At 43.9% G+C, this 26,747-nt stretch overlaps 2 protein-coding genes and 1 pseudogene across 2 annotated transcripts; 1 reads left to right on the forward strand and 2 right to left on the reverse strand.

Moving 5' to 3' along the window:
- Positions 1–1,777: 1,777 nt before the first annotated feature.
- On the reverse strand, positions 1,778–13,304 carry LOC136653357 (vomeronasal type-2 receptor 26-like). Its single transcript, XM_066630266.1, has 6 exons — positions 13,117–13,304; positions 11,458–11,746; positions 8,721–9,581; positions 6,566–6,793; positions 4,285–4,411; positions 1,778–2,679 (listed from the first exon to the last, which is right to left on the reverse strand). Exons 1-6 carry the CDS (start codon positions 13,302–13,304, stop codon positions 1,778–1,780), a joined length of 2,595 nt encoding a protein of 864 aa, XP_066486363.1.
- LOC136654945 (5S ribosomal RNA) lies at positions 4,086–4,204 on the forward strand (annotated as a pseudogene).
- Positions 13,305–15,797: 2,493 nt separating the features above from the next.
- LOC136653358 (vomeronasal type-2 receptor 26-like) lies at positions 15,798–26,702 on the reverse strand. Its single transcript, XM_066630267.1, has 7 exons — positions 26,666–26,702; positions 25,692–25,863; positions 24,364–24,655; positions 21,917–22,777; positions 20,518–20,745; positions 18,062–18,188; positions 15,798–16,699 (listed from the first exon to the last, which is right to left on the reverse strand). The coding sequence occupies exons 1-7, from the start codon at positions 26,700–26,702 to the stop codon at positions 15,798–15,800; spliced, it is 2,619 nt and encodes an 872-aa protein (XP_066486364.1).
- Between the last annotated feature and the right edge of the window lie 45 nt (positions 26,703–26,747).

The raw sequence follows: 26,747 nt of genomic DNA on the forward strand, positions 1-26,747 counted from the left end.
AAGATCAACAATTCTGGGCAATAAGGACCAAGCATTTTAATGACATATATCAACTTCAAATATTCCTAGGAAATCTGGTAATGAAGCAGGGAAATATCTTTAATCACAAAAGTACAAAACTCAAGGTGCTAAAGTTATAGTAATTATAAATTCCCAACTCAATCCTATGCATGTTTACTCAGAAGTAAATTATATTTCTGAGCAATGAGGCTTACTCCCAGGAAAACATGCATAGGTTTGCATTAAAAAAATAAAAGAATGGGGACCTCTTAGGAGGGCATCAAACTAGTGGGATGAAGTTATGAAACACCACTGAATGCATTCCCCCCCCCACTCCCTGCTGCAGCATCACACTTGCTGTAACGTGGTGAACAGAGCAGAGATATTCACCCCTGTGTTTGAACTGTTTGATTGAACCAGATCCCAGTCATTCTGGATGATAGCTGTTCTAGCATTGACCATCCAGCAGTGGCAGACCTGCCATTCACTTGATGGGGCAAATGTCCTGGGAGCAGAGCTTTGTGCACCTTTAGGACCCTGTGGAAGCCTCTCAAAGGGACCCCGACGCGGTCATTTAAAAAGTGTCAGGGAACCTTCAGGAGGCTTCCCCGACATGTCCCGGAGTAGCGTGAGGCCCCGGAATGTTTTGGTGAGTGGAAGGGCAGATTTGTGCAAGAGGGTGGCAGCCTCCCACAGGGAGGCACCATCGTGGACCTTTGCCTTGGGGTATGGGGCTGGGGAGGTCCGCTACTGCCATCCAGGCCATTTGGTAGCAGCAGTTTCAGGCCTGAAAGGTCACCACTCAAGCCACTCAAAGACCTTCAGTGGGGGTTTCCAAGACCTTTTCAGTAGGGTAGTAAGAATTTAGGACAGTTCACAAATGACAGTCCCTTCTTCCCCTGTAATGATCTGATCTCCCACCTCCCGCCCTGCCTTTTACTATATAAACAGTACCTGCTCCTCACACATTGGAGTCCAGCCTATAAAAACACATACCATCCTTAAAACATCAAAAGCAGTATAACAGGCCACATTTGAATAAAAGCAGAAGGCTGGGTAACGAGAGTGCTGTGCTAGAACATTTTCCATGAAGTAGGCTATATTAGGGACCTTAGTGCACTCAATAAAAGGTAGCTTAAGAGTTCTGCAGTATTCATGTATTGAATGTAACACAACAGGTTGTAATTTAAGATGGGATCACTGGTCTCATTGCTCTGAAACGTCTGAGAATCAGTTTTATGACTTTCACATGTGCACTAGGATGGTTGATCAGCTCCCACTACAGAATTCTAAACTCTACTGCTATGAAGCAGGACTTTCAGTATTTCAAAAAAAAAAAAATTGTGGTGGTTTCATTAAAAGCAATGGGACACATTCTGAGAAAGCAAATTCTGCCTAAGTGTCATTGAAATCAGTGAGACAGGTTTGCTATGACAAATTCTATAAGTGGTCCTATAACATGTCCACTTACTCATGGCTTTGACTGCAATCCCATTCACACTGATGTAGGAGTAAGACCATTGAACATACTGGGACTTACTTCTGAGTACAGATATAAATTATTTCATAATATAATTCTCAGGACAAGGGGATATGGGTTTGTGGGTCCAAAATAGCACCCTATAAACAAAGATTCAAAACTCCCAATCTAGAAAATGAGGTGCTGCTTTACTGTACATGCTGCACAGAAAACACTCATGAAAATGCTGCACACACGTACACACAGATACACCCGTCAACTGCAAGATCTACTAAGGAATATGGACATCTCATTTCATTAACTTTTTATTCTTATTAGTTGTTCTTTCCTATTTAGTTCAGATCTGAACACAATAATATAACATTTGGGGAGGAAGATACAACCCAGCAAACCAGCACTAGAGGCCAAGATAGAGAAAGTCTCCACAGCTGCTATGTATTTTCCTTTGGCGCTCAGGTAGGTTGGGACAAAGGAGAGCCAAACACTGCAAAAGACCAACATGCTGAAAGTGATGAACTTGGCTTCATTGAAACTGTCTGGCAACTTCCTGGAGAGGAAAGCTATCATGAAGCTGACACTGGCCAGGAAGCCCATATAGCCCAAGACACAGTAGAACATAGTTATGGATCCCTCATTACATTCTACTATAATTTCTTCAGCCACAGAGTGAATGTCAACATCTGGGAATGGGGGAGAAGTTGCCAGCCACACAGTACAGATGCTGGCTTGAATAAGAGAACATGAAAGAATGATGACATTGGCCAGTCCTTTCCCCACCCACTTCCTCATCCTGCTTCCTGGTTTGGTGGCCATGAATGCCAGAACCACCGTGATGGTCTTTGCCAGCACACAAGAAACAGCCACAGAGAAGATGATGCCAAAGGCAGTTTGTCGGAGGAGGCATGTCAACTTCTGAGGTCGGCCAATGAACAGCAATGCACAGAGGAAGCAGAGCAGCAGGGAGATGAGAAGAGTGTAGCTGAGGTTCCGATTGTTGGCTTTGACAATGGGAGTGTTGTGGTTCTTCATGAATGTTCTCAGCACCAGAGCTGTTATCAAAGAAAAGGAAAGAGCACAGCAGGCTAAACAGATGCCCAAAGATTCTTCATATGACAAGAAGCTTATATCCCTGGGGATGCACGAATTCCGATTTTTATCAGGGTAGTACTCATCTGGGCATTTATAACAATCATTCGTGTCTGGAAAAGAAAAGGTGCAGTCTCGGTCTCACATACCAGCCACAAGTTCCTTCACTGTATTGTACTTTTAACTGTCACACACTGATAATTTCCTCAAACCAAATGAAAAATCCTGGGAAATGCATATCTTGTCTAATGCCCTGGCAGATCATGATGTGACTTGCCAATCTTTACATGTCAACTTCCCTTCAATATATAAAAGTCTCTAATTTTTCAGAGCTTTCTAGTTTTCTTCTCCCCTAAATCAGGACCAGGATGAGACTGCTGCTTTGACTGGCAGGGTGGAGGTTGTGGTGACCAGAATGTGGGACCCTTTGCTCTCCATGTTTGCCCACCATCTCCCTCAGTACACTGCCCATGTGTTTTCTTCACTATGCACTCTGTAACTTGTCTTCCTTGTTGAGTGCAAGCATAAAGAGGGTCTGCCACCTCTACCTTCCACACCACTGCCACAAGCAATCATGACAGTGGTGCTTAAGAGAAAAGCAGTAGAGGGCGGAGGCAATCCTGGGCTTTTCCCTTATAGAACATTAATCAAAAGAAAAATTCTGTCTTCTCCCCCTCCTTCTCCATCCACCACCCAAAGTGGAGGCAGAGCAACCCCAGCATCCCTTATACTTTTAGCTCTACCACCTGCTTGATCTGAAGTAATCACGTCATCAAACAAATAGGCCAGCTGGAATATTCTGGGAGCCGAAATAAAAGTAACAGTGTGGGTGCTCTGGGTGTACCATGGTTGGCAACCTTCAGTCTCGAAAGACTATGGTATAAGCCTACAGCACCCGGTATTCCCAGGCGGTCTCCCAGCCAAGTACTAACCAGGCCTGACCCTGCTTAGCTTCCGAGATCAGACGAGATTGGGCATGTGCAGTACCATGCTACTTAGCATTCCCCTTGCACCTATGGATACTTCTTTAAACAGAATGGGTGACTGTGAAAGGGGGACAGGAAAAGCAAAAGTAGGGGAACTACTTCACCCTCCATGTCATCTTGGCCCAGGCTGCCAGAAACAGGTATGAAGCCAGATGGGATCACAGAACTCTGCTACATGTGCCTTATGTCCAACCCTTGTGAATAAGGATGCCACCATGTTCTATTCCAATTGAAGCTTAGGAGACCCTTATAAAATACAGGTATACATCCCTTAACAACAGGACTACATTCTCCAAACACCGTTGTTAAATGATTTTGTCATTATACAAAACAAATATAACAACTGTGTTGATGTTGTTGTCATTAGGAGGCCCAAGAGACCTCTTACAAGTCATTCTGGACCTCCACAGGCCACAGAAGGGTCCATAGAATCCTCCAGAAGCTATTTTCGGTTTTCAAAAGGCAACCGGGAGTAGCTTTTTGAAAACTTCTGGAGTCTTCTGCAAGAAAGAAAAATTTAATATGTGCATTATTTATTCAGGTTTGTTACCCTGCACATGCCTGATTTCATCTGATCTCGGAAGTTAAGCAGGGTCAGGCCTGGTTAGTACTTGGATAGGAGACCACCTGGGAATACCGGGTGCTGTAGGCTTATACCATAGTCTTTCGAGACTGAAGGTTGCCAACCATTCAGCCAATGTGTCTGACCACACTGTACCCTGTACTTCTTACCTTCATGCTTGGAAATTTTCCCTTCTGGGCATGGAATGCAATCATAGCAACAAAATGGCTCCCCCTCTTTCACTTTCTTGCTAGAACCAGGGTAGCAATAATCATTGCACACTGAAACAGGTCGAACCTAATCCAAAAATGAAAGAGAAGAATGACAACCAGTAAATGTTGACCTTTGAATCTTTATGGGTTTCAGACTTTTCCTCTTTTGCTGAGGATGGGGGTCTGTGACTCCATCCTTTGCCAACGAGGCAGTGCTTGACATTCTGGGAAATGCTTCCAAATAATTTATCGCCTGGTTGGGGTGAAAGTGAGGCTGTTGTTTGAGAAGATTGGTCCCAGTAACACAGGTCAACCCTTTCAAACATTATCATGGCAGTAGTAGTAGGCAACCTTCAGTCTCGAAAGACTATGGTATCGCGCTCTGAATGGTGGTTCTGGAACAGTGTCTAGTGTGGCTGAAAAGGCCAATTAGGGAGTGACAATCCCTTCCACACTGGGAGCAAGTGCAGTCTGCCCCTGGTCTGTCTCCCTGGCTATGGGCCTTCCTTCTTTGCCTCTTGGAGAAAACCATATACAAATGGCTCTGGTGACAATTCAGTAATGTAAAGAGGCTTGTAAGAACATAAGAACAGCCCCACTGGATCAGGCCAAAAGTCCATCTATTCCAGCTTCCTGTATCTCACAGTGGCCCACCATATGCCTCAGGGAGCACCCAAGATAACAAGAGACCTGCATTCTGGTGCACCTGGCCTTCTGAGGTAGCCTACCTACATGGAATACTGGAGAGTCTACCAAAGTACAGAGTGTTCACACTTCCCATTTTTCATTATTAGAAATCAAACAATTATAGTACAGAACGAGCCCCATGTTTATATTTCTAATATTGTATTGATAACCAACCAGCTATCCAAATGCTTATTCTATACCTGTGTTCACACACAGGCTTTGACATAGTACATATATACCATCGATAATAACTATTATCTATAATAAATATTATTAATACTATTAATAATAGCTATTATTCCACAAAGTCTGGACCCATTCTGGGAGGCTGGAAGAAATCATTTTATTCCAATTATAGGCAATGCTGACTGGAGCAAATGCTAATAACCACTGTACTGAATATGAACCTGTTTTAGGAATAATATATTTTGAATAACCAAATCAGGTAATATTTTGTTCATAAAGAATATCCCAGTCAATCACGTCACAGGTGCAATCCTGGTGATATGACGTGTATGATACTTAAGGCTGCAATCCTATCCTCACTTTCCTGGGAGTAAATTCCACTGAACACAATAGAACTTACTTTTGAGTAGACATGCTCGGGATTGTGCCCTCAGTCACTAATACATGGGACGCAATTCCTTTTAAGCTACAAGTGTTGTCTTAGACACAGCTTCAATTGTGCTGCCACCTATATCTTGTTCCCCTTGGTTTTTGGTAATGTCTGGTTGGTACTAACATGTGACATATTCATGTTCACCATTTCCCAGCCTTTGTGACCCTTCCGTTGCCATCACATCTAATGTGGTCCTCTAGACAGAATTTGGCTGAGTATTCAGGAATGCTAATTATAGTTTTATATACTCAAAATAATAATGTGATCATTCAAATCATTTTTAGATGTCACCCTGTTTGTTGAACTTTTCATACAGCAACACAAAAACCAAAGCAGAAGTTTCTGAACCCTCAGTTGTGATATCCAAGATAACAAACCACAGGAACACAGAGTGTTTTCCCTAGCCAGTTTCAACACTTTCCCCTCAAATGAGACTAAAGGTTCAATGCTTAACAATCCAAGGTATGTCATTGTGGTTTAGGTTCTACCGAGACACTCCCTTATATTTTATTAAATTGTGATTGTTATTCTGATTTACGGAGCCACTATTTATACCCTTTTAAAAAGTCTTTTAACGGATCTGAAATTGATGCGGTTCAACAATTACTAACAGGCAGGAATGAGATTTTAACAACCAACATGGCAAAGTACTTTTACTGTATATATACAAGAATTGTCTCAAGAAGTTGAGTCTAATGCGCATGGATATTTTTCTGTTTAACACCCTAGTTTTATTGTTGATGCCAATAAATCTTTTTGATGTTGATTTTTTTGATATCCAAGATATTCTATCTATTTTGTTTTTTAATCAATGCTCAGTATCTTACAGTGGTAGAACACTGTCTGGTGAAATTATCTTTTTATATCAGGCTAGAGGTTCAGTACTTATTTAAAACTGGAGAACTTTCCAAATTGTTGACAATTAGATCTTACTTGGTTGAACCAGGACTGCCATGTTATGGCAATGTCATCAATGCTGAACATCTGGTTTTTAGGAGCTTGGGGATTGATCTTCCCAACTTTCACTCTATGGAAGGATCCATTTGGGGAAATAATCCAATTGATAATATCAAATCCAGCTACTATCGCCCCATTCTGATCAAATGAAACCAAGTCCCCAGCACTGTTGTTAAATGAGACACTTTGCAGAAAGCGATGGAGCTTGATAAAGAAAAGAAAAACCCAAAGTATAGAAAATACTTCAGCTCAACAACCATATTTTTGATTTCTCAGGCTGTAGGAACTCTGAGAGGAACCCCATTCATGTACTGACTGGTGAGAGAAGGAGAGTTGGCTGTGGTGAAAATTGTCAGTAATTGGCCAATTTCACACCTCCCCTACCACCTAATAGGGAGATTTGGTATTTCCTATTCCTCCTACCACCCAAGGTTGTGAGGGGGAGAAATATTACTGCCACTGAAAATTTCCCAAATCAATTAATGGGGGGAGTGGTTATCATCCTCTTCACGACCTTGGAGGAATGAAGAGCGAAGGGAACTGCTGCCAAACTTTTTGCCAATTCCTTTCAACAAATGGAGGACATTAGTTGTGACAACTCCTCCTCATTTTTCATTCAAAAAGAGAATAGGAGGAACTGTTATCCGTGATAACTACACTCCCTGTTCTTCAATGGGAGAAGATGCCAACTGTCATCAATGAGTTCCCTTCCCCATTTGCATTTCCTGCTGTGCGCCATAGAGGGGGTGAAGGGGCTTAGCACACTTTCATGGGCCAGATGCTCTGTTGAGTAGCTATGTAGGACTTCACCAAGGACACACTACCATTGGCACTGGCTGAGGCTGCAATCCGGGGAGTAAGCCCCATTGACAAAAACGACAATAAATTATTACTATTATTAACAGTGTTTATATACCGCTTTTCTACAAAAAGTTCACAAAGTGGTTTACAGAGAAAAATCAAATAACTAATAGAATAATGTGACTTACTTCTGGGTAGACATGCATAGGATTGGGCTCATAGTGTTCAGTTCTAAATATGATGGCAATGGTGTAGGTATCAACTACCTGTGGCATTAGGTAGGACTAGAAAAAACTAGAACCCTGGGAAACCTTGCCAGACAAAATAGTCAATATGAGCTACACAGAACAATAGTTTGGTTGCCCGACAGTGCAGCAGTGGAATTGTCAAAAGGCAGATTTCCTATGTAACTTAGGGCGCAATCCTAACTTGTGCCTGGAACAGGCAAGCCGAGAGGCTTGCACTGTATCCAGCACAGGATTGTGGCCAGCAGTGGCTTAGCCAGAGGCAAGGGGGAACTTTTCCCTTACCCCTGGGTAATGGCTGCTGGCCCCAATGGGTCTCCTCAGACTTGCGCCACCTCCTGAGGTGGCACAAGTGCTGGAAACACCTCCTGAGGTGGCACAAGTCTGAGGAGAGCAGAGCAGCTTGAAGTCACTCCATTCTCCCTGGGGACAGGGGTTGGGATCCGGCATAACTGAAGGATCCCAGCCCCGCCTCCCCACATGCCCGCTCCCATCGCCCTTCCTTTCCCCACCCAGGAACACCTCCCTCCCCCTCCCCCACGCCTACCTGTCACTCTTGCAATGGCTCATCCGAGCCAATGCAAGGAGCCGGGAGGAAGGGGCCTCCGTTGACCTCCACAGGCAGGCTTCTGGGAGTGCCAGCCTGGCTTCCTCCCACGAAGACGCAAACATGTTTTATGGCACATTTGCAACCCTCCCAGGCTGGCCCAAGGCCCAAGTCCCTTGGGCCGGCCTAACTCAAGGTTTGGATTGTGCCCTTAGGCCCAAATCCTAATCAACTTTCCCGCACTGACACAGCTGTGCCAATGGGGTATGTGCTGCATCCTGCAGTTGCGTGGCAGTCATGGAGGCCTCCTCAAGGTAAGGGAATGTTTGTTCCCTTACCTCAGAGCTGCATTGCCCTTACCTCAGTGCTGGAAAGTTGGTTAGGATTGCGCTCTTAGATCATCACTGTCAGATCACTGAATTCAAAGACACGAGCAAGGATGGAGGGAAATTAGAATTTCTGATAAGAACAGAAACACTTGCAAAACTGCTAGCTAGAGAAGGAAGGAATCTGTGAATATGAGCTGAGAGTTCATTACCTGCCACCACTGTTGACTGTGAAACTTCAGTTCCCCTCCATCCACCAATGCTCTGTGTGGGAATCTCAGTGAGGACATGACATGTAAAGCATGAGCCACAGTGTGGACAGCATTGTAGATATTGTAGCTGTGGCCAGTCATGCTCATTTCAAAAAGAGATCCAGGAAGATTCTCCAGCTTCTCCAGTCCTGTGCAAATAACTCCATCTACTTTGCCCACGACTGTGTTTGGGAACGTACAAAGGAAGGCTTGTTGCCAGAAGTCTGTAATGAATCCATCTCCTGTTGTGCTAGAAGGGTTTCGGCTCTGAACAAACAACTTGAATCCTGGCAAGTCATTGGAATGAATAGTAAAGGATAAAGAACCATGGATTATTTGCATATCCCAATCAGTTTGAAAGACAAAGGAAGTGAAATCCATCTGGGCTGTCATAATCCACACTTTACCTTTCAGTTTCTCTGTCATGTTTGGATTCCGTGATAGTAGAGGAAACCATATGACAAACACCATGGAATAAGAATCACCATAGGTTACAAAAACATTGGCTTTGCTCGCCATGACTCTGTCAAATCTTTCTTCACCCCCTTGGACCATATCCTCAATTTCTGTGACAAAAGTTATTACTGGGATTTTTTCAACAAAAGCCAAACAAATGCCACTCTCCAAAAACAATGGGGCCACAGTTTGCACAAACTTTTCTCCATTGTCGTCGTCCATCGTAAAAACCCCAATCCATGTCCAGTTGAAATGCAGTAGTAAAGACAGAATCCCTGCATATTGCAGGGCTTCCTTAGGGGCCATCTGATAGAAGGGAAGGCCTGGGGTTTTATCATTCATCACAGGAGCAGGGCCATAGATGAGCTAAAGATGAGAGAGAATGCAAATATGATGCCATTAGAATATAAATTCATCTTATCAGAGAACTACATATGCCTTATGTCAGCAATAGGATTGGGCTGGCAGATTTTCAAAGTATTTAAGGAGGTCCCCCTGCTACTACACATGTGTGCAATTCTATACATGCTAAAGTGGTAGTCTTAGATATCTACTGTCCAATCCATAGTTCATAGCACATCTTCAGTAGCATATACTCTATTGATATTGGCAATTTCCCTCAAATACATTGTTACTGTCACTTATCATCAGTTGCTTCAAACAAAAGTTTGGGCATCTTCTCACTGCAAGAACAATGAGAGATGGAATAATTCTTGAGGCTCTTCTATTTTTTCTTTAGCCTGCATTTGTACCCCCCCCCCTAAAAAAAAAAAGTACAATGGTTGCGTAGCCATAACATTCAGGGCTGGAGGTGAGTAACTAAGAGCTGGAGGTGAGCCAGCGCCTGGGAGTGTTGCAAATATGCTGTAATGTACATTTGGGCCTCCTTGAAAGTTGGAGAGGGTGTCGCAAGGATGTGTGCTAGCCTCTCCATGTCACTTCCCAAACTTCAGCCGGTGAGTTGCCCTGGCCGAGGGCATGCAGCATGGGGGGATGGGGAGGGCAGGGGAGGGTGGATCAAAAGTATTCAGGGTGGGTGCTAGCCCCTGCTAACTGGTTAAGAGGCACTTTTTCAAGTGGGTGCTCCTCTTTTATTTAACAAGGGGAGAGTAACTGGCCCACCTCACCCCAGCAGTGTCTTTTCTAGTGGCTGTCTGCTGGTGTTGCATCTTTTTAGATTGTGAGCCCTTTTGGGACAGGGAGCCATTAGATATTTGATTTTCTCTGTAAACCGCTTTGTGAACTTTTTGTTGAAAAGCGGTATATAATTACTGTTGTTGTTGTTGGGTGGGCCCAGAGCTGGGTTGGGGGTGGAGCCTGGATCTGGCTCAAGGACTGGATCCTAACCCCACTCCCGGGTGACTCAGCACAATGCCATGCTGCTAGAATCTGCATCACTTTTTGAGGTGGTGCACATCTGAGAAACCCCATTGGGGCTGCTGTAACTTTACCTGGGGTAAGGGAAATTAAATCCCCTTGCCCCAGGCTGAACCATAGCCAGCCCCAATCCTGCGCTGGATACAGTTCAAGCCTACTAGCCTGCCTATTCCTGCTCAGGTTAGGATTGGACTGCCCATGGTTGCTTATTTCCTTCCTATTCCTTCATTGCAGAGGTACAGGCATTCACACAAATAGAATACAGAGCCATTGAGCTCTTACCCCCTGCAACCAGTGTAAGAAAAGGCATGGCATGAAACAGAGCCACATTTATACATTTAGTGTGAATCAGTGTAATATATTCATATGCCACTTTTTGCCCACAGTGTGGATACCCAAGGCACCTAACAAAAATGTAGAAATACAAAATCAACATAAAACTGTAGGATAAAAATTAAACATTAAAGCAACATGTAATTATTCAATGCATTGCAAAACGTGATAAAAATCAATAACCCCAACCCCCAACAACCCCAACCCCAATTATATGCAATATCCTGCAGCAGATACTTACAGTAGTGTAAACAATATATAAATGAATAATTGAAACAAAGAATTGAGTTTAGCTACACTTGAACACCGAATATGATGTGATTTTGAGCCATGTCTGCAAATGTGCTTTTATGTCTCATGTTCATAGCTACCCACACAAATTGCCTTAGACAAGAGTGTTCAATCAGTTTTATAAATATTCCTTTTCTTAGCCTGAATTTAGCATTCAGTCTAAGTCACAAAATAATACCAGGATTGAAAGAAGAAACCTAAATGGAATTTTTCATCCCCATATTACATCTCCTGGTCTTACCTGTGGAATTTTGAAGATGTCCAAAATGGTAGCCACATGAAGGGAGATTGGCGAGTCTAGTCCCCCAATGACCGACACCATGTTATTCTGGTCACATATATAGTTGGGAACAAGTCTCTCTAATGTGGATATAAGTTGCATTGTGGTGCGATAGGTCCATTTTGCACTGAAATAACTATCAGAGATGTGAAAGCCGAAGGTGATGTTGGGTAACAGCTGAGGGTTTTCATTGATCTCCTTTATTGCAAAACCCAAAGCCAGGATATGCTGGTAATTCTTAGCTATTACACTAGAATGAAAGTTGCATTCTTTATTAGAAGGATGTTCCACAAAACTGTGATTACTGTGTTCTGCGTTTCTCTCTCCCTCTCCCTCTCCCTCTATCAAGCCTGTATGTAAACAAAAATGGGCCTTTATACTATTGACACATATTCATTAGGAATTCTCCTCAGTGGGCATTTCTCAACCCACCAAATATTGCCCAAAGCAAAAATAGTTATGAATCTGGAGGATATAGCTGGGGGAGATCCATAGCTAGTGGAACAAATACGTGTTTTGAGTACAGAAAGTCCCATCTTCAGTCAATGGTAAATTCACTTAAAAGAAACTGGGGATATGGAATGGGAAAAATTTCTGCTTCAGACTTTAGAAAACCGCAGCAACTGTTACCCTGCACATGCCCGATCTTGTCTGATCTTGGAAGCTAAGCAGGGTCAGACCTGGTTAGTACTTAGATGGGAGACCGCCTAGGAATACTGGGTGCTGTAGGCGTATACCATAGTCTTTCGAGACTGAAAGTTGCCAACCAACCTTTAGAAAACCAACGCAAGTCAAACTTGAGAACAGTGGGCAAGATGATGAATAGTCTAACTCTGTTGAAAGCAAACTCATTTAGGGTGCAATCCTAACCCCTTATGGGTGCAATCCTAACCAACTTTTCAGCACTGACATAGCTGTGCCAATGTTGCAAGCACTGCATCCAGCAGTGGGAGGCAGTCAAGGGGGGCCTCCTCAAGGTAAGAGCATGTTTGTTACCTTACCTTGGGCCTGCATTGCGGCTAGGTCAGTGCTGGAATATTGGTTAGGATTGCGCCCTATGTCAGTGCTTTCCAGCACTTTTCCAGTGCTTTCCAGCACTGACATAAGGGCAGTGCAGCTCTAATACTAAGCTATATAAAACCCCTTGTTAAAAAAAAATACACCAAAATATGCTGCATGTTAACCCTCCCCCCATTTCTGAATTGGGGAGGCCTACCAACTGTGCAAACTTATAGTTTGCTGTCCCAAAAGTGCTCTCAGTCACAAGCAAACAGCACTGGATAAGATGCATTGATGTGGCAATAGGAACAGAGATCCTCCCCTGCTAAATAAAAGTGGAGCACCACTTTAGAAGGTACCTCTTTGTAGGGGCAACATCAAGCAACCCTGAAGGAGCCATTTGCTGTGACATAGAAAACAAGAAAGATAAAGGCTTGAAATAGGAGAGATGAAAAAAGGACAATCTGGAGAAATGACAGGCATCACTGAATGACTTGCTCCCCTGTGGAGGAAAGACTTTCCCATGCTCAGCTGCTTCTAAAGCCATTCCAATGTATTGCTTTTCTGAAGCTGCAGTTGCTAAGACTGATCACATCGGTGTCCAAAGTAACCCAAACATACACAAACCCAAAGGAAGAAAGCTTAACTTCATACACAAGATCGTCAGGCACTGCTATTGGGGGTTCGGTGAATGTGGTTGGAGAAACTACAATGAAGGCCTGAGAAGCAATGCCACCAACGATGAGGTCTCCTGACTGATGATATTCGTGAAGTACGGGATGTGGATCCCTGTCTCTGCAGCTAACCATCTGAGCATTGCCCAATGTATATGGAAACAGTACCAGTAGTAACACCACTGAGGAAATCATCACATTTACTTCCAAAACAGATGATCCTTATTTTAATCAATGAAACTCTAATTAATAAAATGGCTGGATTTGAATCATTCTGTCTGCAGACGTGTTTAAACCCTGGAGACGAAAATGGAAACTTCTCTGTCCCAAGCTCTAAATAGTGCTGCCTATATTTATAACATGTATTATAGTCTTTGTTTTTAGTTTTGCTAGTGGCCACTGAAAGTTCACAGGGGGGTTGACGAGCTGCAGAATTCATTACAGTTCTTGAGATAATTATAGTTGCCCATTCAAAAATAAAGGTTCCCTGGGAAAGGACTGAAGAAACATGTTTGTCACATCTGAAAAGAATGCTTCTCTTCCAGTACCAAGCAATGCAGGTTTACTCAGAAGTAAGCTCTGATGTATTTTGTGGAGTTTACTCCCAGGTAAGTAAATATACAATAGCACTGTTAGGATGCAATCCTACACATGCTTACCTGGGGGGTAAGTTCCATTGAACTCAATGGGGTTTACTTCTGAGGAGACATGCCTAGGATTGCAATGCAATGCTATACATGTCTACTCAGAAATAAGACCCATTATGTTCAGTGGGGCTTACTCAACCTACTTCCATGTAAGTGTGTCTAGGACAGAGCCTTGGACTTTAAATGATCTGTAGCTAGAAACGAATACAAGAAATATAGAAACCATATGTAGCAAATCCTTAGAAGGTTATTTTTAACACACCCATGTATATCCATACCAATAACATAATCATCCTGCGTGATAGCTGTATATTCTCAAGTATTTTATGAAGGTACCTTTTATGACAGAGTTGTAAAACACAATGAACCAGAATAAGCAGGACCAATCCCATTGTAGCAGAGGCCATGTGTGGGAAGATTGATCAAAAGGCAAAACAAGTTCAAAGTCTAGTGGTTAGCAACAGCTTGCCTGCCTTATTAATCGAGATAATCTATAACATTATTACCTGATTCCCCCCCCCCCCCCATGAAATCCTTTCTCCAGCGTACTTGTCATGTCAGGCAGTTTGTTCCCCTTGGGCATCTTGAAGATTCTCTTGGACAAGAATCTACATATTCTTTGACATGTTGTGAAATCTAGCTACAAAGTCCAGAATGTTGGTCTCATCAGAGGGACTCAGACCTCCCACTGTTGGCACACCAGTTCTGAAGGATTGTGGATTTCTCTTTCATATACCAGTTGATAGGAAGATGACCAGAGGCTTGGATGGGGGTCTGTTCTGTAAATAAAGAACAGTTGTTGTAAGGCCAAATTGCAATTGTTGGAGTGCTTGTGGATGTATTTTGTATGATGGTCCCCCAGTTCCACTGAAAGTTTCCCTTGAATCATCCCTTTTTTAACATGCGCACTGCTCTGCTCTACTTTGCACACAAAAAAAATTGCCGTGCACGAGGGCCAAACTGCCAATGTTTCAGGACTTGCCAAATCAAAGTGATATATAGATTTTTGAGACATATAAAACTAAAGTGGATAGAAGGAAGTTATTTTCCCTCTCATATAACACCAGCACCAGCATTCATGAGGATTCTCTAAAATTGACTGGCAGGAAGGTTAGAACAGTTGGACATATGAGCAGCACAATTCTAACTAAATGCATCATCATCGTCTATTTTACAGCAGTGAAACACTGTTGTAAATGGAACACTGTCATAAAACCCCAGTGTTTCCCCCATGAAACCAGAAATGATTTTTTTTTCAGCCATGTGAGGTTCTTTACAAGGTCTTTGGAGGGCCAGGGAGGCTGTGTGCAACCTCCCTGGGCCTCAGGAAGGGAGGAAGAGGGTGGCAGCCCGGCCAGTGGGGGGAGGGAGGCAGTTGTGGTCCTGGATGGTAACAGGACCAGGATCGTCACTGACCAGAAGTACTGACTCATAGTAGTGGAAGTGATAGATCACTTTCACAATTATAATCTTCCTGCATTTAGAAGTGTCTGGGTGCTGGTAGGCTAGTGGAGGTGACAGGAAGGTGTGATGTGCAAGCTACCCCTGCCACTTCACCACTTCCTCTGGTTCTCCAAGCAGCTGTTTCACATGACCCAGTGGGTGAACAGGGCCCAAAAGGGAGGCTGTGAATGTGGCAATATAAGACATTCTATTTAGTGAGAGCTGCTGTATGTGGTTGTATACATGAATTCATATGTGTGTGACATGAATAAAAATACCAATGTTCCCAAAGTTTAACTGATGCGCAGAGGTCAGCATGACAGTGCTCCAATGTAGCATAAAGGCTTTTTAATTGTTGATTATTTGAGATCCCTTTCAAAATCAATGTGGAATGCAAAATTCCTGGCAAGTGGCTAAAAGTCTATTGTCAGAAGTCAGGCAGCTTGGTGGCTTGCCACTGTAGCTATACAATTCTTATACAGATACAGCCATGCCTGTCTGTATGAAGCAGGAGAGCAACTCCCAGTCATTGCACTCCTCACTTTTTCCTTGTCATCAGCTGCTCCCTGTGGTTCAGATCAGGCCTCAACACAATAATGTAACATTTGGGGGAAAAGATACAGCCTAACAACCCAGCACTGGAGGTTAAGATAGAGAAGATCTCCACAGCCACCATATATTTTCCTTTGGTGCTCAGGTAGGTTGGAACAAAGGACAACCAAACACTGCAAAAGACCAACATGCTGAAGGTGATGAACTTGGCTTCATTGAAACTGTCAGGCAGCTTCCTGGCAAAGAAAGCCACAGTGAAACTGATAACAGCCAGAAAGCCCATATAGCCCAGAACACAGTAAAACATAGTCACAGAACCCTCATTGCATTCCAGTATAATTTCTTCAGGCACTGAGTGCAAGTCAGCAACTGGGAATGAGGGAGAGATGGCCAGCCACACAGTACAGATGCCTGCTTGAACCAGAGAACAGGAAAGAATGATGGCATTGGCCAGTCTTGTCCCCACCCATTTCCTCATCCTGCTTCCTGGCTTGGTGGCCATGAAAGCCAGAACCACAGTGATGGTTTTTGCCAGCACACATGAAATAGCCACTGAGAAGATGATGCCAAAAGCAGTTTGCCGAAGGAGACATGTCACTTTCCCTGGATGACCAATGAAGAGCAGTGCAGAAAGGAAACAGAGCAGGAGGGAGATGAGGAGAGTGTAGGTGAGGCCTCGGTTGTTGGCTTTGACAATGGGTGTGTTATGGTGCTTCATAAATGTTCTTAGCACCAGAGCTGTAACCAAAGTAAAGGAAATAGCAGTAGCAGCTAAACTTATGCCCAAAGGCTTTTCAAAAGTTAAGAAACTTATCTCTTTGGGAATGCATAAATCTTGATTTTTGTTTGGGTAGGTTTCTTCTGAACATTTATTGCAGTCGTTCATGTCTGAAAAAGAATACATTAGTCTGATGCTCACAAACATGCCATATATATCAACAACATACTGTCAATATTCAAATCTGAGCAGTTCTGTTTCAATGATGATCCTGTAAAATGTGGGAAGTATGTAGAAAGACACACATATACATATATGTACTTGGTGCTAGGTGCCTTCCAGGAAAGCACATGGCTAGTTGTTGGACTGACACAGACCCAGAGGACACAGACCCAGAGGCTCGGAAAGCTACAGTTTTAATTCAGTGAGTATAATCCAGGGTGACTCCAGTCCGAGACGCAAAAATCAGTGTTTTTTGCTGACTCGTGGAGACTCGAGTCACGTGCGTGGAAGACTCAGCAAAACACTCAAATTGGGGCTCCTGACTCATGAGTCATCATCGATTTGGGTGACTCACCCGCCAATGGCTACTGCTTGCGCCACCTCCATCTCGCTTGAAAAACCTCTTGCTAAGCTCACAGGGGCTTACTGTGGGCTTTCTCCCTGCCCCATCCTGTGACCTCCCACCTTGCTGAGCTGGGATGTATTCTTGCTCCCTCCCTGCCATGCCTATGATGTGAGCAGGGCGAGTTTCCTTCAACATGGCTGGGGTGAGATCATACGGGGTAAGGGAATGGATCAGCACATTCTTTATGGCTGCCTAACAGGTGGGATGGGCAGGGACAGTAGGTGAGTGTTTAAAGAAAGCACTGAAACACACACACAGTCTGGCAGCAGCCTTGTTTTCTTCCACAGAGCTGCAGAAGGCTTTTTAAGGGAAAAACTCAAGACTCGAGTATTTTCAAGTCGCGAAAACGGTCTGGGCGACTCGGAAAGTGCCCCTGTTATGACTAATTTTTGAGTCAAGTTGCAGGAGGCAGAGACTTGAGACTTGACTCGAGTCAAGCTGCACCTGACTTGCCCAACCCTGGTATAATCACACACATCCAACTGAGTTCTGCCTGCTCCAAATTTTAATGGGCCCGGTTAGTTTCAAATTCAAATGAAATCCTAGACTCCAGAATTCAAATGGAATAGTAATTCAAAATGTCTTGCCTTGTGATTACAGCCAGTACCTAAGAGCTCCTAACTTTGGGGGGGGGGGGAATTAACAAAACAGAAGAAAGATTCTTGCCTCCAGGAGTCTGCCCCAATTCCATGATTAAATCTTAATCAAGGGGCCATATTGGGTATAAAGGATAGCAAAGGAAGATCCCTTGATTAATGTGGAGGAGAAGGAAGGATAAAAAGAAGACACTAGTGAGGCATGTCTTCTCCACTTTTTAAGTGGAAATGATTTCATGCCAACTTCTCTTGGAGCCTGGTGAGTGAAGGGTAGGATAGAAATGCTTAAACAAACAAACAAATCTTACCCTCCATTTTTGAAATCATCCCTTCTGGGCATGGGATGCAATCATAGCAGCAAAATGGTTTCCCCTCCTTCATTTTCTTGCTAAATCCAGGACGGCAACTCTGGCTGCAGACAGAAATAGGCCTTACCTAATTCATAAATGATAGACGTTAATGATGATCCTGACAAAAAAATAAGCTTGGAATCTTTATGATCAAACTTTTACAGGTTTTCGTACTAGTGGCATTTAGACTTATGGTTCCCCTTGGCCTGTGCATTCTGAGATAGGGTGACAGAATTAGCGCCATCTCACAAAGTAACTGTAACAAGCACTTCCTTTCCCTGATTCATGTCACTTACTTCCTCATGCAATGGCTGAGGAACTGGTAAGAGTGATAATGGGCGCAATCCAAATCTGCCCTGGAGCAGGCAGGCTGGCAGGCTTGCACTGCATCCAAGATAGAATTGGGTCTGCAAGCAGCTCAGCCCGAGGCAATTGGAATCGCTCACCCTTTCCCTGGGTAAAGCTGCAGTGGTCAGGTTGCAAGTCTGATAGAGCAATTCAAGACTCAAGAACAACTTGGTACTCAGGAGTGAAGGTTCACAAGCTTTTATTTGAATTGCATGCATTTGGTTCATGGGACTCATGTCACAAAGCATGGATCCAGTTTGATGGTGTCCAGAACATTTATAAAATTCTCGGCCCTTTGTTTGAAAATCTGGATTTCCCATTGGCTGATATTTGACATCAGAAATGGGGCTAACTCCTAATAGGATATAGATAAGATACCATTTAAATAAAAGATAGAAAATAGGTGGGCAATAACTGGGTAAAACCATTGATTGGCTCTGATTTATATTCAGGTGGGGTTTCACCTTAAAACTTAGCCAAAATTACACTATTCCCAAAAGTTTTCAAAACCAGTAGGGTGTGCTATATCCAGTGTTGGATCACACTCACATAAATCAGTCCAATTAAAATTACTTGACAGGTCTTCTCACCATCATCATTAAAAGAACAGGTGTGAAAACTTCATCTTGGCAGAACTTCAGACCCGTCTTAGCTTTTCCTTTTCTGTGTGTTAGTAAAGCACTGTGGGACCCTCTACCAACTTCTGCAAAGCAAAGGTTTTTAAACTTCTAAACTTCTTTTATTAAGTGTCTCTTAAAGACTTCTCTAAAATCAAGCATTTTGGTTTCTATGGCTTAATTCTATCTAACTATTGTGACACTTTTACCTTGGGTACAGTTTGGCATCAAGGGATCACTTGGTTTCCATAGGTATGCTTTTGTTCTTACAGCATGAAAGTATGAAATATAAAAGTTACAGAGTCTCTCTAGTGCATTCTGGCATTCAGTGTATTTTCTGCCAAGGTTGTGTCGTGCTGCCCATCTCTCCTGCTGGTACTTGCTTATCTAAGTTACATTCCAGACTATGCAGCTTCTGTGAGCAGCTTCTGTGAGACTAACAATTTTGCTTTTAAATGAAGTCATTTTACTATTCACAGTGTTTCCATGCTTTAGCAATGTGGCTTTTAAGCTTTTGCACAAATGGTATGTTACCCAGGTTGCTGTCACCCTGGTTATTCTGTCACCTTGCGTCATATAACACAGCCTTTGAGGCCCCAAAGTCCCAGCTTGAGTTAGACTTTTTGCAAAATGATTCTTGCTTAACATCAAGCAGCTTTTCCTGTTACCATCGTATGTGTCGCTATGCTATCCAGTGGCTTTACAGTCTAGGGTCAAAGGTCACTGTGTCTCAGTCCCAATGGGACTACTCAGATCTTTGCCACCTCAAGCGGTAGTGCAAATCCAAGCAGTTTGGGACTGCCCTGGGCTGCCTGGGAATGGGGTTAGGATCCGGCATAACTACTGGATCCTGGCCCCGCCTCCCGCTCCCTGCCCGCCTGCCCCCAGGAACACCCACTGCCCACCCTGCCCCCCAAAACGCCTCCTCCCCGACAGATGCAACCTATCTGGCTCCTGGGGTCCGCATCAGCATGGGGAGGACGGCACATGTCCATGTGCCAGCCTAACCCTACTGAGGTCATCGCAAAAGTGCTTTACGGCACTTTCGCAAAAGCCCTGGGCCAGCACAAGGGACATGAGCTGGCCCAAGGCCCGGTTTGCATCACTTGGTGATGCAAATTTGTGAGCCCACAAATTTGATGTGAAATTTGTGAGCCCACAAATTTTACCCAGAGATGCAGTGAAGAAAAATAGATGTTCAGTGACCAATTTAAAAACTATATCTTAAGTTCCTTCCCACAAGTTGTCATTTAATATCAAGAGCAGAAAAGCCAAAGAAGTTTCATGGAGGTTTACTGATAACATCAATTGGCATCTTCTGCATTTTCAATCAAATGTCATAAGTTTACAGAAGTTTGGTGCTGCTCAATAAAATTAACTGTTTACCTCCTGGCTCAGTGTTCATTCCCAAATGGAAAACTTCCCAAACTGTCAACAATGGGCTCCTACCTGGTTGAACCAACTGTGCCATGCTATAGCACCCTCATTGATGGTGAATGCTTGGGTTGCAAGAGCCTGGGGATTCATCTTCCCAACTTTCACTCTATGAAAGGATTCATTTGAGGGACTGATCCAGTTGACAATATCATATCCCATGCTGATCTCCCCAGCCTGATTGAAGGAAACCTCATCCCCAGCACTGTTGTTAAATGAGACACCTCTCAGAAAGTGATGGAACTAGTGGGAAAGGCAAGGCAAGGCAACAAAAAATTAGGGGAAAAAACACTGTAGTTGGATAGAGATGTGTTTGAGCTATAATCTAGAGATATACAAAGGTATATGTCTTATGAGTGTAAAAAAATAGTATTGTTGTTGTTGTTGTTAACAAAGTAGGAATAAGATACAGGGGAAAAATAAGCATTAACAATATAAAATAATTTCTAATTTTAATAGATTCAAATTAAATAAAATTAATTAGTTAATAAATAATTATATATCATTTTAATATATGAACTAATAATACTCAAGTAATGAATAGCTGGGTTTTTGGATGAAAAGAACAAGATGTGGTTATTGGATGTGTGATGATGATGATGATGATAGTGATGCTCAGCTCCTGCACTTCTGACCTCTTGCGCTGTAACAGGAAGGCCGGCAGGTCTACCCCGTAGCCAGCACATGTTTGGGGCTAAAAGCAGCACAGCCCGGGGCAAGGGGAATTGCTTCCCCTTACCCCAGGAAGAGTCACAATTGCATCCCCAATGGGGATACTCAGATCCATGCTACCTAAAGAGGTGGCACAAATTTGAGTAGCCGGTAGCTGTGCCTGGCTGTCCAGAAACGGGGGTCAGGATCCAGCACAACTGCTAGATCATTGCCCCCCAGCTCTTCCATTGCCCACCTATGGACCCACCCACCACCCACCCTCCCCGTGCCCTGAAACGCCTTCTCCCCACCACCTCCATGCCCCCCAGACCACTGCCTTCGCCCAGACCATCGACTTACCTTCCCCCATCAGTGTAGAGGCTAGATGCAACATCCAAGGGCCAGCATCTCCTTGTGCCAGCCCTGCTGACACCCAAGGAGGCATAAACGTGCCTTATGGCACATTTGTGACTCTCGCAGGTTGGTGCAAGGGACCCGTGCCTGGCCAACACAACCTTGGAATTGTGCTCTGACTGTACCATTGTACAACTATAGGAATCAAAGTTTGCAATATATCAGGTAAACCTAAAGGTGAACCAATTAAAGAGGAGACAAGAAAAAGAAAATACCCCTATTCTTCAAACAGTTTAGGAAGGGAGCCAAAGCCTTCCAACTCAGGCCCATGTGATAGTGCATTGTGATGCTCTGGCAGATCTATGGGAGGGTAGGCTGCTGTTATTGCACTGAAGAAGTGAGGGATTACCTGCAGAGACCTTTCATTCAGAACTTTCAGTCTTCCTTCCACCACCAGTGCTCTGTGTTGAAGTCTAGATGAGAACACAGCATGCAAAGCATGGGCCACAGCATGGACAGCGTTGTAGACACTGTAGCTGTGACCGGTCATATTCATTTCAAAAAATATCCCTGGAAGGTTCTCTAGCTTTTCTTCCCCAGTGCAGATATCACCTTCTACCTTGCCCACAGTGTGGTTTGGGAATACACAACCAAAGGCCTGTTGCCAGAACTCCCTGATGAAACCATCACCTGTTGGGCAGGAAGGGTTTCTGCTCTCAAGAAATTGATAAAATCCTTGGACATGGCTGGACTGAATTGCAAAGGATATGGCACCATGGATTATTTGAGTCTCCCAAGTCCTCTGATATACTAATGAAGTCAGTTCCATTTGGGCTGTCATTATCCACACTTTACCTTTCCATTTATGTGTCATGCCCTCAGCTTCTGACAGATATGGCAGCCATCTAAGAAACACAACGGAATATGATTCTCCATAACCCACCACAACACTGGCTTTGTTAGCCATGATTCTATCTCTAACTTTTGCCCCCTCTTGTAGCACATCTTTCAGTTCAGTGACAAAAGTTAACATGGGACTTCTTTCAATGAAGGCAAAGCAGACACCTTCCTGAGAAAACAATGGAACCGCTGTTTGTACAAATCTTTCTCCATTGTCATTATCCACAACAATGGTTCCAATCCAAGTCCAGCTGAAATGCAGGAGCAGGGAGAGAATCCCAGCATATTGAAGGGCTTCCTTGGGAACCATTTGATAGAAAGGAAGTCTTGGGGTCTTGTCATTCATCACTGGAGCAGGGCCATAAATGAGCTGAAGTGTAATATGGAGGCAAGGAGAAATGATAAAGTAATTGTAATATTTGGTCTGTTTTCAAGTCTTCTACAAAATGTACATATCCGTTGACAGGGATGGAAAGGTCCAGTGTGGCATGACTCGAGTCGAATCTAGAGTCACTGCCGCCCTGAGACTCAACTAAAAAATGAGTCATAATAAACTTTCCAAGTTGCCAAGTCACCCTTTTGCAACTCGATAGAACTCAAGTTGTCCTGCCCCCTTTAAAAATCCAGCCATGGGAAAAAGTGGGGCTGCTGCCGGAGTATGCGTGTGGGTCGAAGTTCTCTTTAACCACTCTCCTGCTGTCCCAATCCCAGCTGTAAACAGGGCTGGAGGGGTGGGAGGGACTGTGAGAGAGTGGGGATAGATGTGGCAAGAGGGAGGAGGGTCACATGCAACAGTTGTGAGGCTTACCAGGACAACCCAATCCATTGCGGCTCTATTCAGAATTAGTCCCATTGCAGCCAGTCATTCAATGGGTCTTTCCCCTCATCACCAGCCATGCAGTGGAAAATGTGATCGCTATGAACTGCCTCCCCCCTTCTCTGCCTCCTCCCCCACTCTGGGTTTCTGCAGCCAATTGTAAGGCAAGAACCCCCTTGACTCCTCCTTCTGCCCTCCCTCAGCAAAAGAAAACAACAAACCTCCCATCCTGCATCCAATGATCATCTGTTCCTTCCTATCAGAGACAGGCAAAATGCCTGCTCCGGCCCCCCACCCCCACTTGGCTGCAAAAAGAAACATTAACCCTTCCCTGCCTCCAGGCTGGAACTTCTCTACTGCTCTTCCTGTCTGAATAATGGCCCCACGAGGTTTTCATGCTGCGACAACAGTAAGCAAGCATACCCAGACTCAGGCAGACTCCAATGGGGTTAGGATCATGGCACACACTGTGGATGACAAGGCCCAACCCTCTCAGTCCCCAAAGTGCCCCTTCATTCTCCCTTACCTACTGGCATGGGCAGGGTTTGTTGGTGACAGATGCCATTAGTGCAAGCAGGTCTGACATGCATGACAGCGACACACCATGTGCAGCACCACTGCAGCCTTTAGCAAGTGGATTTCAAGAGCTACTCTTATAAGGTGCTATACCAGTGGTGCTCACACATTTAGCAACGGAACCCACTTTTTAGAATGAAAATCTGTCAGGACCCACCAGAAGTGATGTCATGACTGGAAGTGACATCATCAAGCAGGAAAATTTTTAGCAATCCTAGGCTGCAATCCTACCCACACTTACCCAGGAGTAAGTCCCATTTACTAGCATTGTCAAAATAATATACATAGTAGCTTGTTAAAATTACAGGTCTGTAACTTTTCCCCAAATGCAATTACATACCATGGTAGCATCAAGTCTAATATATTAAAAATAAAATATTGAAACAAATGGGGACCCACCTGAAATTGTCTTGTGACTCACCTAGTGGGTCCCGATTCACAGTTTGAGAAACACTGCACTATATGATTGAGCTATAAATGAAGTACAGCGGGACAAAGGAAACATTTCATGAGTTTCCTTTGTTCCGTCATTCGTGCATTCCCAATCTCCATGCTTGCCCCACCTGTGGAATCTTGTTGATATCCAAGACAGTAGCCACATGAAGGGAAATCAACGAGTCCAGTCCCCCAATGACTGCTGCTAGCATATTCTGAGTGCCACACTTGTAGTTTGGGACAAATCTTTCCAGTGTGGATAGCAGGAGCATGGTAGCATGATAGGTCCATTTTGCATTGAAATAGCTATCATAGATGTGGAATCCCAAGGTGATATTGGGTAAAATCTGGGGATTTTCATTGATCTCCTTTATTGCAAATGCCAAGGCCAAGATGTGCTGGTAATGCTTGGTCACTACACTAGAAGGAAAGTAACATGGTATATTAGAAAGACATTCCACACTTTTCTAAACATATTACAATGTGTGCTACATTTTTGTTACTGCAATTGGATTATGTCTTAAATACATGAATGGAAGAAGTTCTGATAATGCAAGGGAGAAGGGCAATTTTTGCCATTTACCTCTACCCCTGTAGCTCTCAGTTTCCCTATCCATTCCTGAGGATTGGGGTGTGGCATAAGGAACGTTTTTTGTAATGAATATAAAGGTGTATTGAGAATAATTTCTGGTACTGGTCACTTTTGTGTTCAGATGGCCCTGGATTTGCAGAGAAATGCAATGCATATCTACTCAGAGATAAACCGCATTGAGTTCAATGGAACTTACTCCCAGGTAAGACTTACAGAATTACAGCCTAATTGCTCAATCTCAAGAAAAGTTCAGGCTGCCTCAAAGGTGCTATAAAGTGCTTTGTAGTAGCACAGAGAGCTGGTGTGCAAGTGGGAAGGCTGGACCCTTCCTGTGCATGCTGGTGGAGCAACAGAGGCCCACCATAGCAAGAAAGCTCTGCCCTGGGAGTGGAACAGGCCAGGGGGGTGAGCAGGAAGGGGGTTGAACAGCCTGGAGGAAGAGGAGTACGGGAGGACATGGAGTGGGTGGATTGGACCCAGGAGGGGTGGTTTCATTGGCAGTGGTGTGTGCCAGATTTAAACCCCCTTCCTGGGCCTGATCTGCCCCCAGATCAACTCATAATTGCACCTAAAGGGGAGGCAAGGGACAAATGTCCCCTTGCCCCAAGGAGAACCCCAAGGGCAGCAGCCAAAAATCCCCTGCAGAAGGCAGCCTAGCTGTTGAATCGCCACACAAGGATTTGGGCTGCCCATCTCTATCTTTTAGAATAGCACTTCCAATAGTAGCCTGAACTTTGTCTACACATTGAACTCATATTTATTCAACCAGTTTTAACGCTGCCCATCAGCCCTGCTTTAAGCCCCTCTTAGAAGATGCATCTCTAGTACTGATAATTCAGTAACAAGCAGATATAAATTCCTTACGCAAGTTCATCCAAGAATGCTGGGGGAGGTTCTTCAGTGAAGGACATTTGGTTGGACAGGATGAAGGTCAGAGAAGCGATGCCCCCAACAGTGAGGTCTGCTGACTGATGATACATGTGAAGTGGAGGGTGGGGATTAAGAAGACTGCATTTCACAGCATGAGCCTTGCATACTGTGTGAAGTAGCAGTACAAACAGCAGTGCTAATGTTACTGTTCTATAGTTCTGAGTACAAACACAAACAACTCCTTTACCCATGGATTCTCAACCAGCTTTCAACAAAGTCTCTGTGAAGACAAGGGGCTGACTTGAGTAGCCACGCACTCTGTCATTACCCTGATGCCTGCAGTAGAAAATGGAAGACACCAGAAATCAAACTGGATCATCCTCATCAGTTGCTAACACTTAGAGCTCATCAGAGTACAACAGGGTGTATTTATAAGCACCCTTCATGGTCTTACCTATTAATCATGTTAAAGGCAGCTGAATCTTTTTGTCAGTGAACAGAATTATTTACAGGAGGATGTAATTAACAATCTGGAGTTCAAGATTCTCTGTGGGATTGCTGGAATGAACTTGTTTTTCACACCTGAACAGAAAGTGTTTGCCAACGCTTAGGACACAAGCCTAAGCAGATCTACTCAGAAGTAAGTCCTATTGTGTTCAATGGGACTTACTCCCAGGAAAGTGAGGTTAGGATTGCAACCTTAGTTGCATACAAGGGGCAGTTGGATTTGGAATCACCCATAGCAAAGAAAGGACACCTGAAGTGTGAGGTGAAGAAGAAGCTACCATGCTTGTTGACTTTGGACTGATTTTTGGAAGATCCCCACCACCACCAGGCCCATGTGCTACATGATGTACATGCTCATAACATGTGTTGTGTTCCAATCTCTCTACTTGCTTATCCCAAATTTTCCATGTTATCCTAACTGTGGGGGGGAGGGGGTAGTTTGTCCAAAACTGCCCTCTTACACGGGGTGAAAGTGTGAGGTGGAGAAGAAACTACCATGCTCGTTGACCTTGAACTGATTTGGAAGATATTTATCCTCCCCCC

Source organism: Tiliqua scincoides, chromosome 5 (genome assembly GCF_035046505.1).
Source record: "Tiliqua scincoides isolate rTilSci1 chromosome 5, rTilSci1.hap2, whole genome shotgun sequence".
NCBI classification, from domain to species: Eukaryota; Metazoa; Chordata; class Lepidosauria; order Squamata; family Scincidae; genus Tiliqua; species Tiliqua scincoides.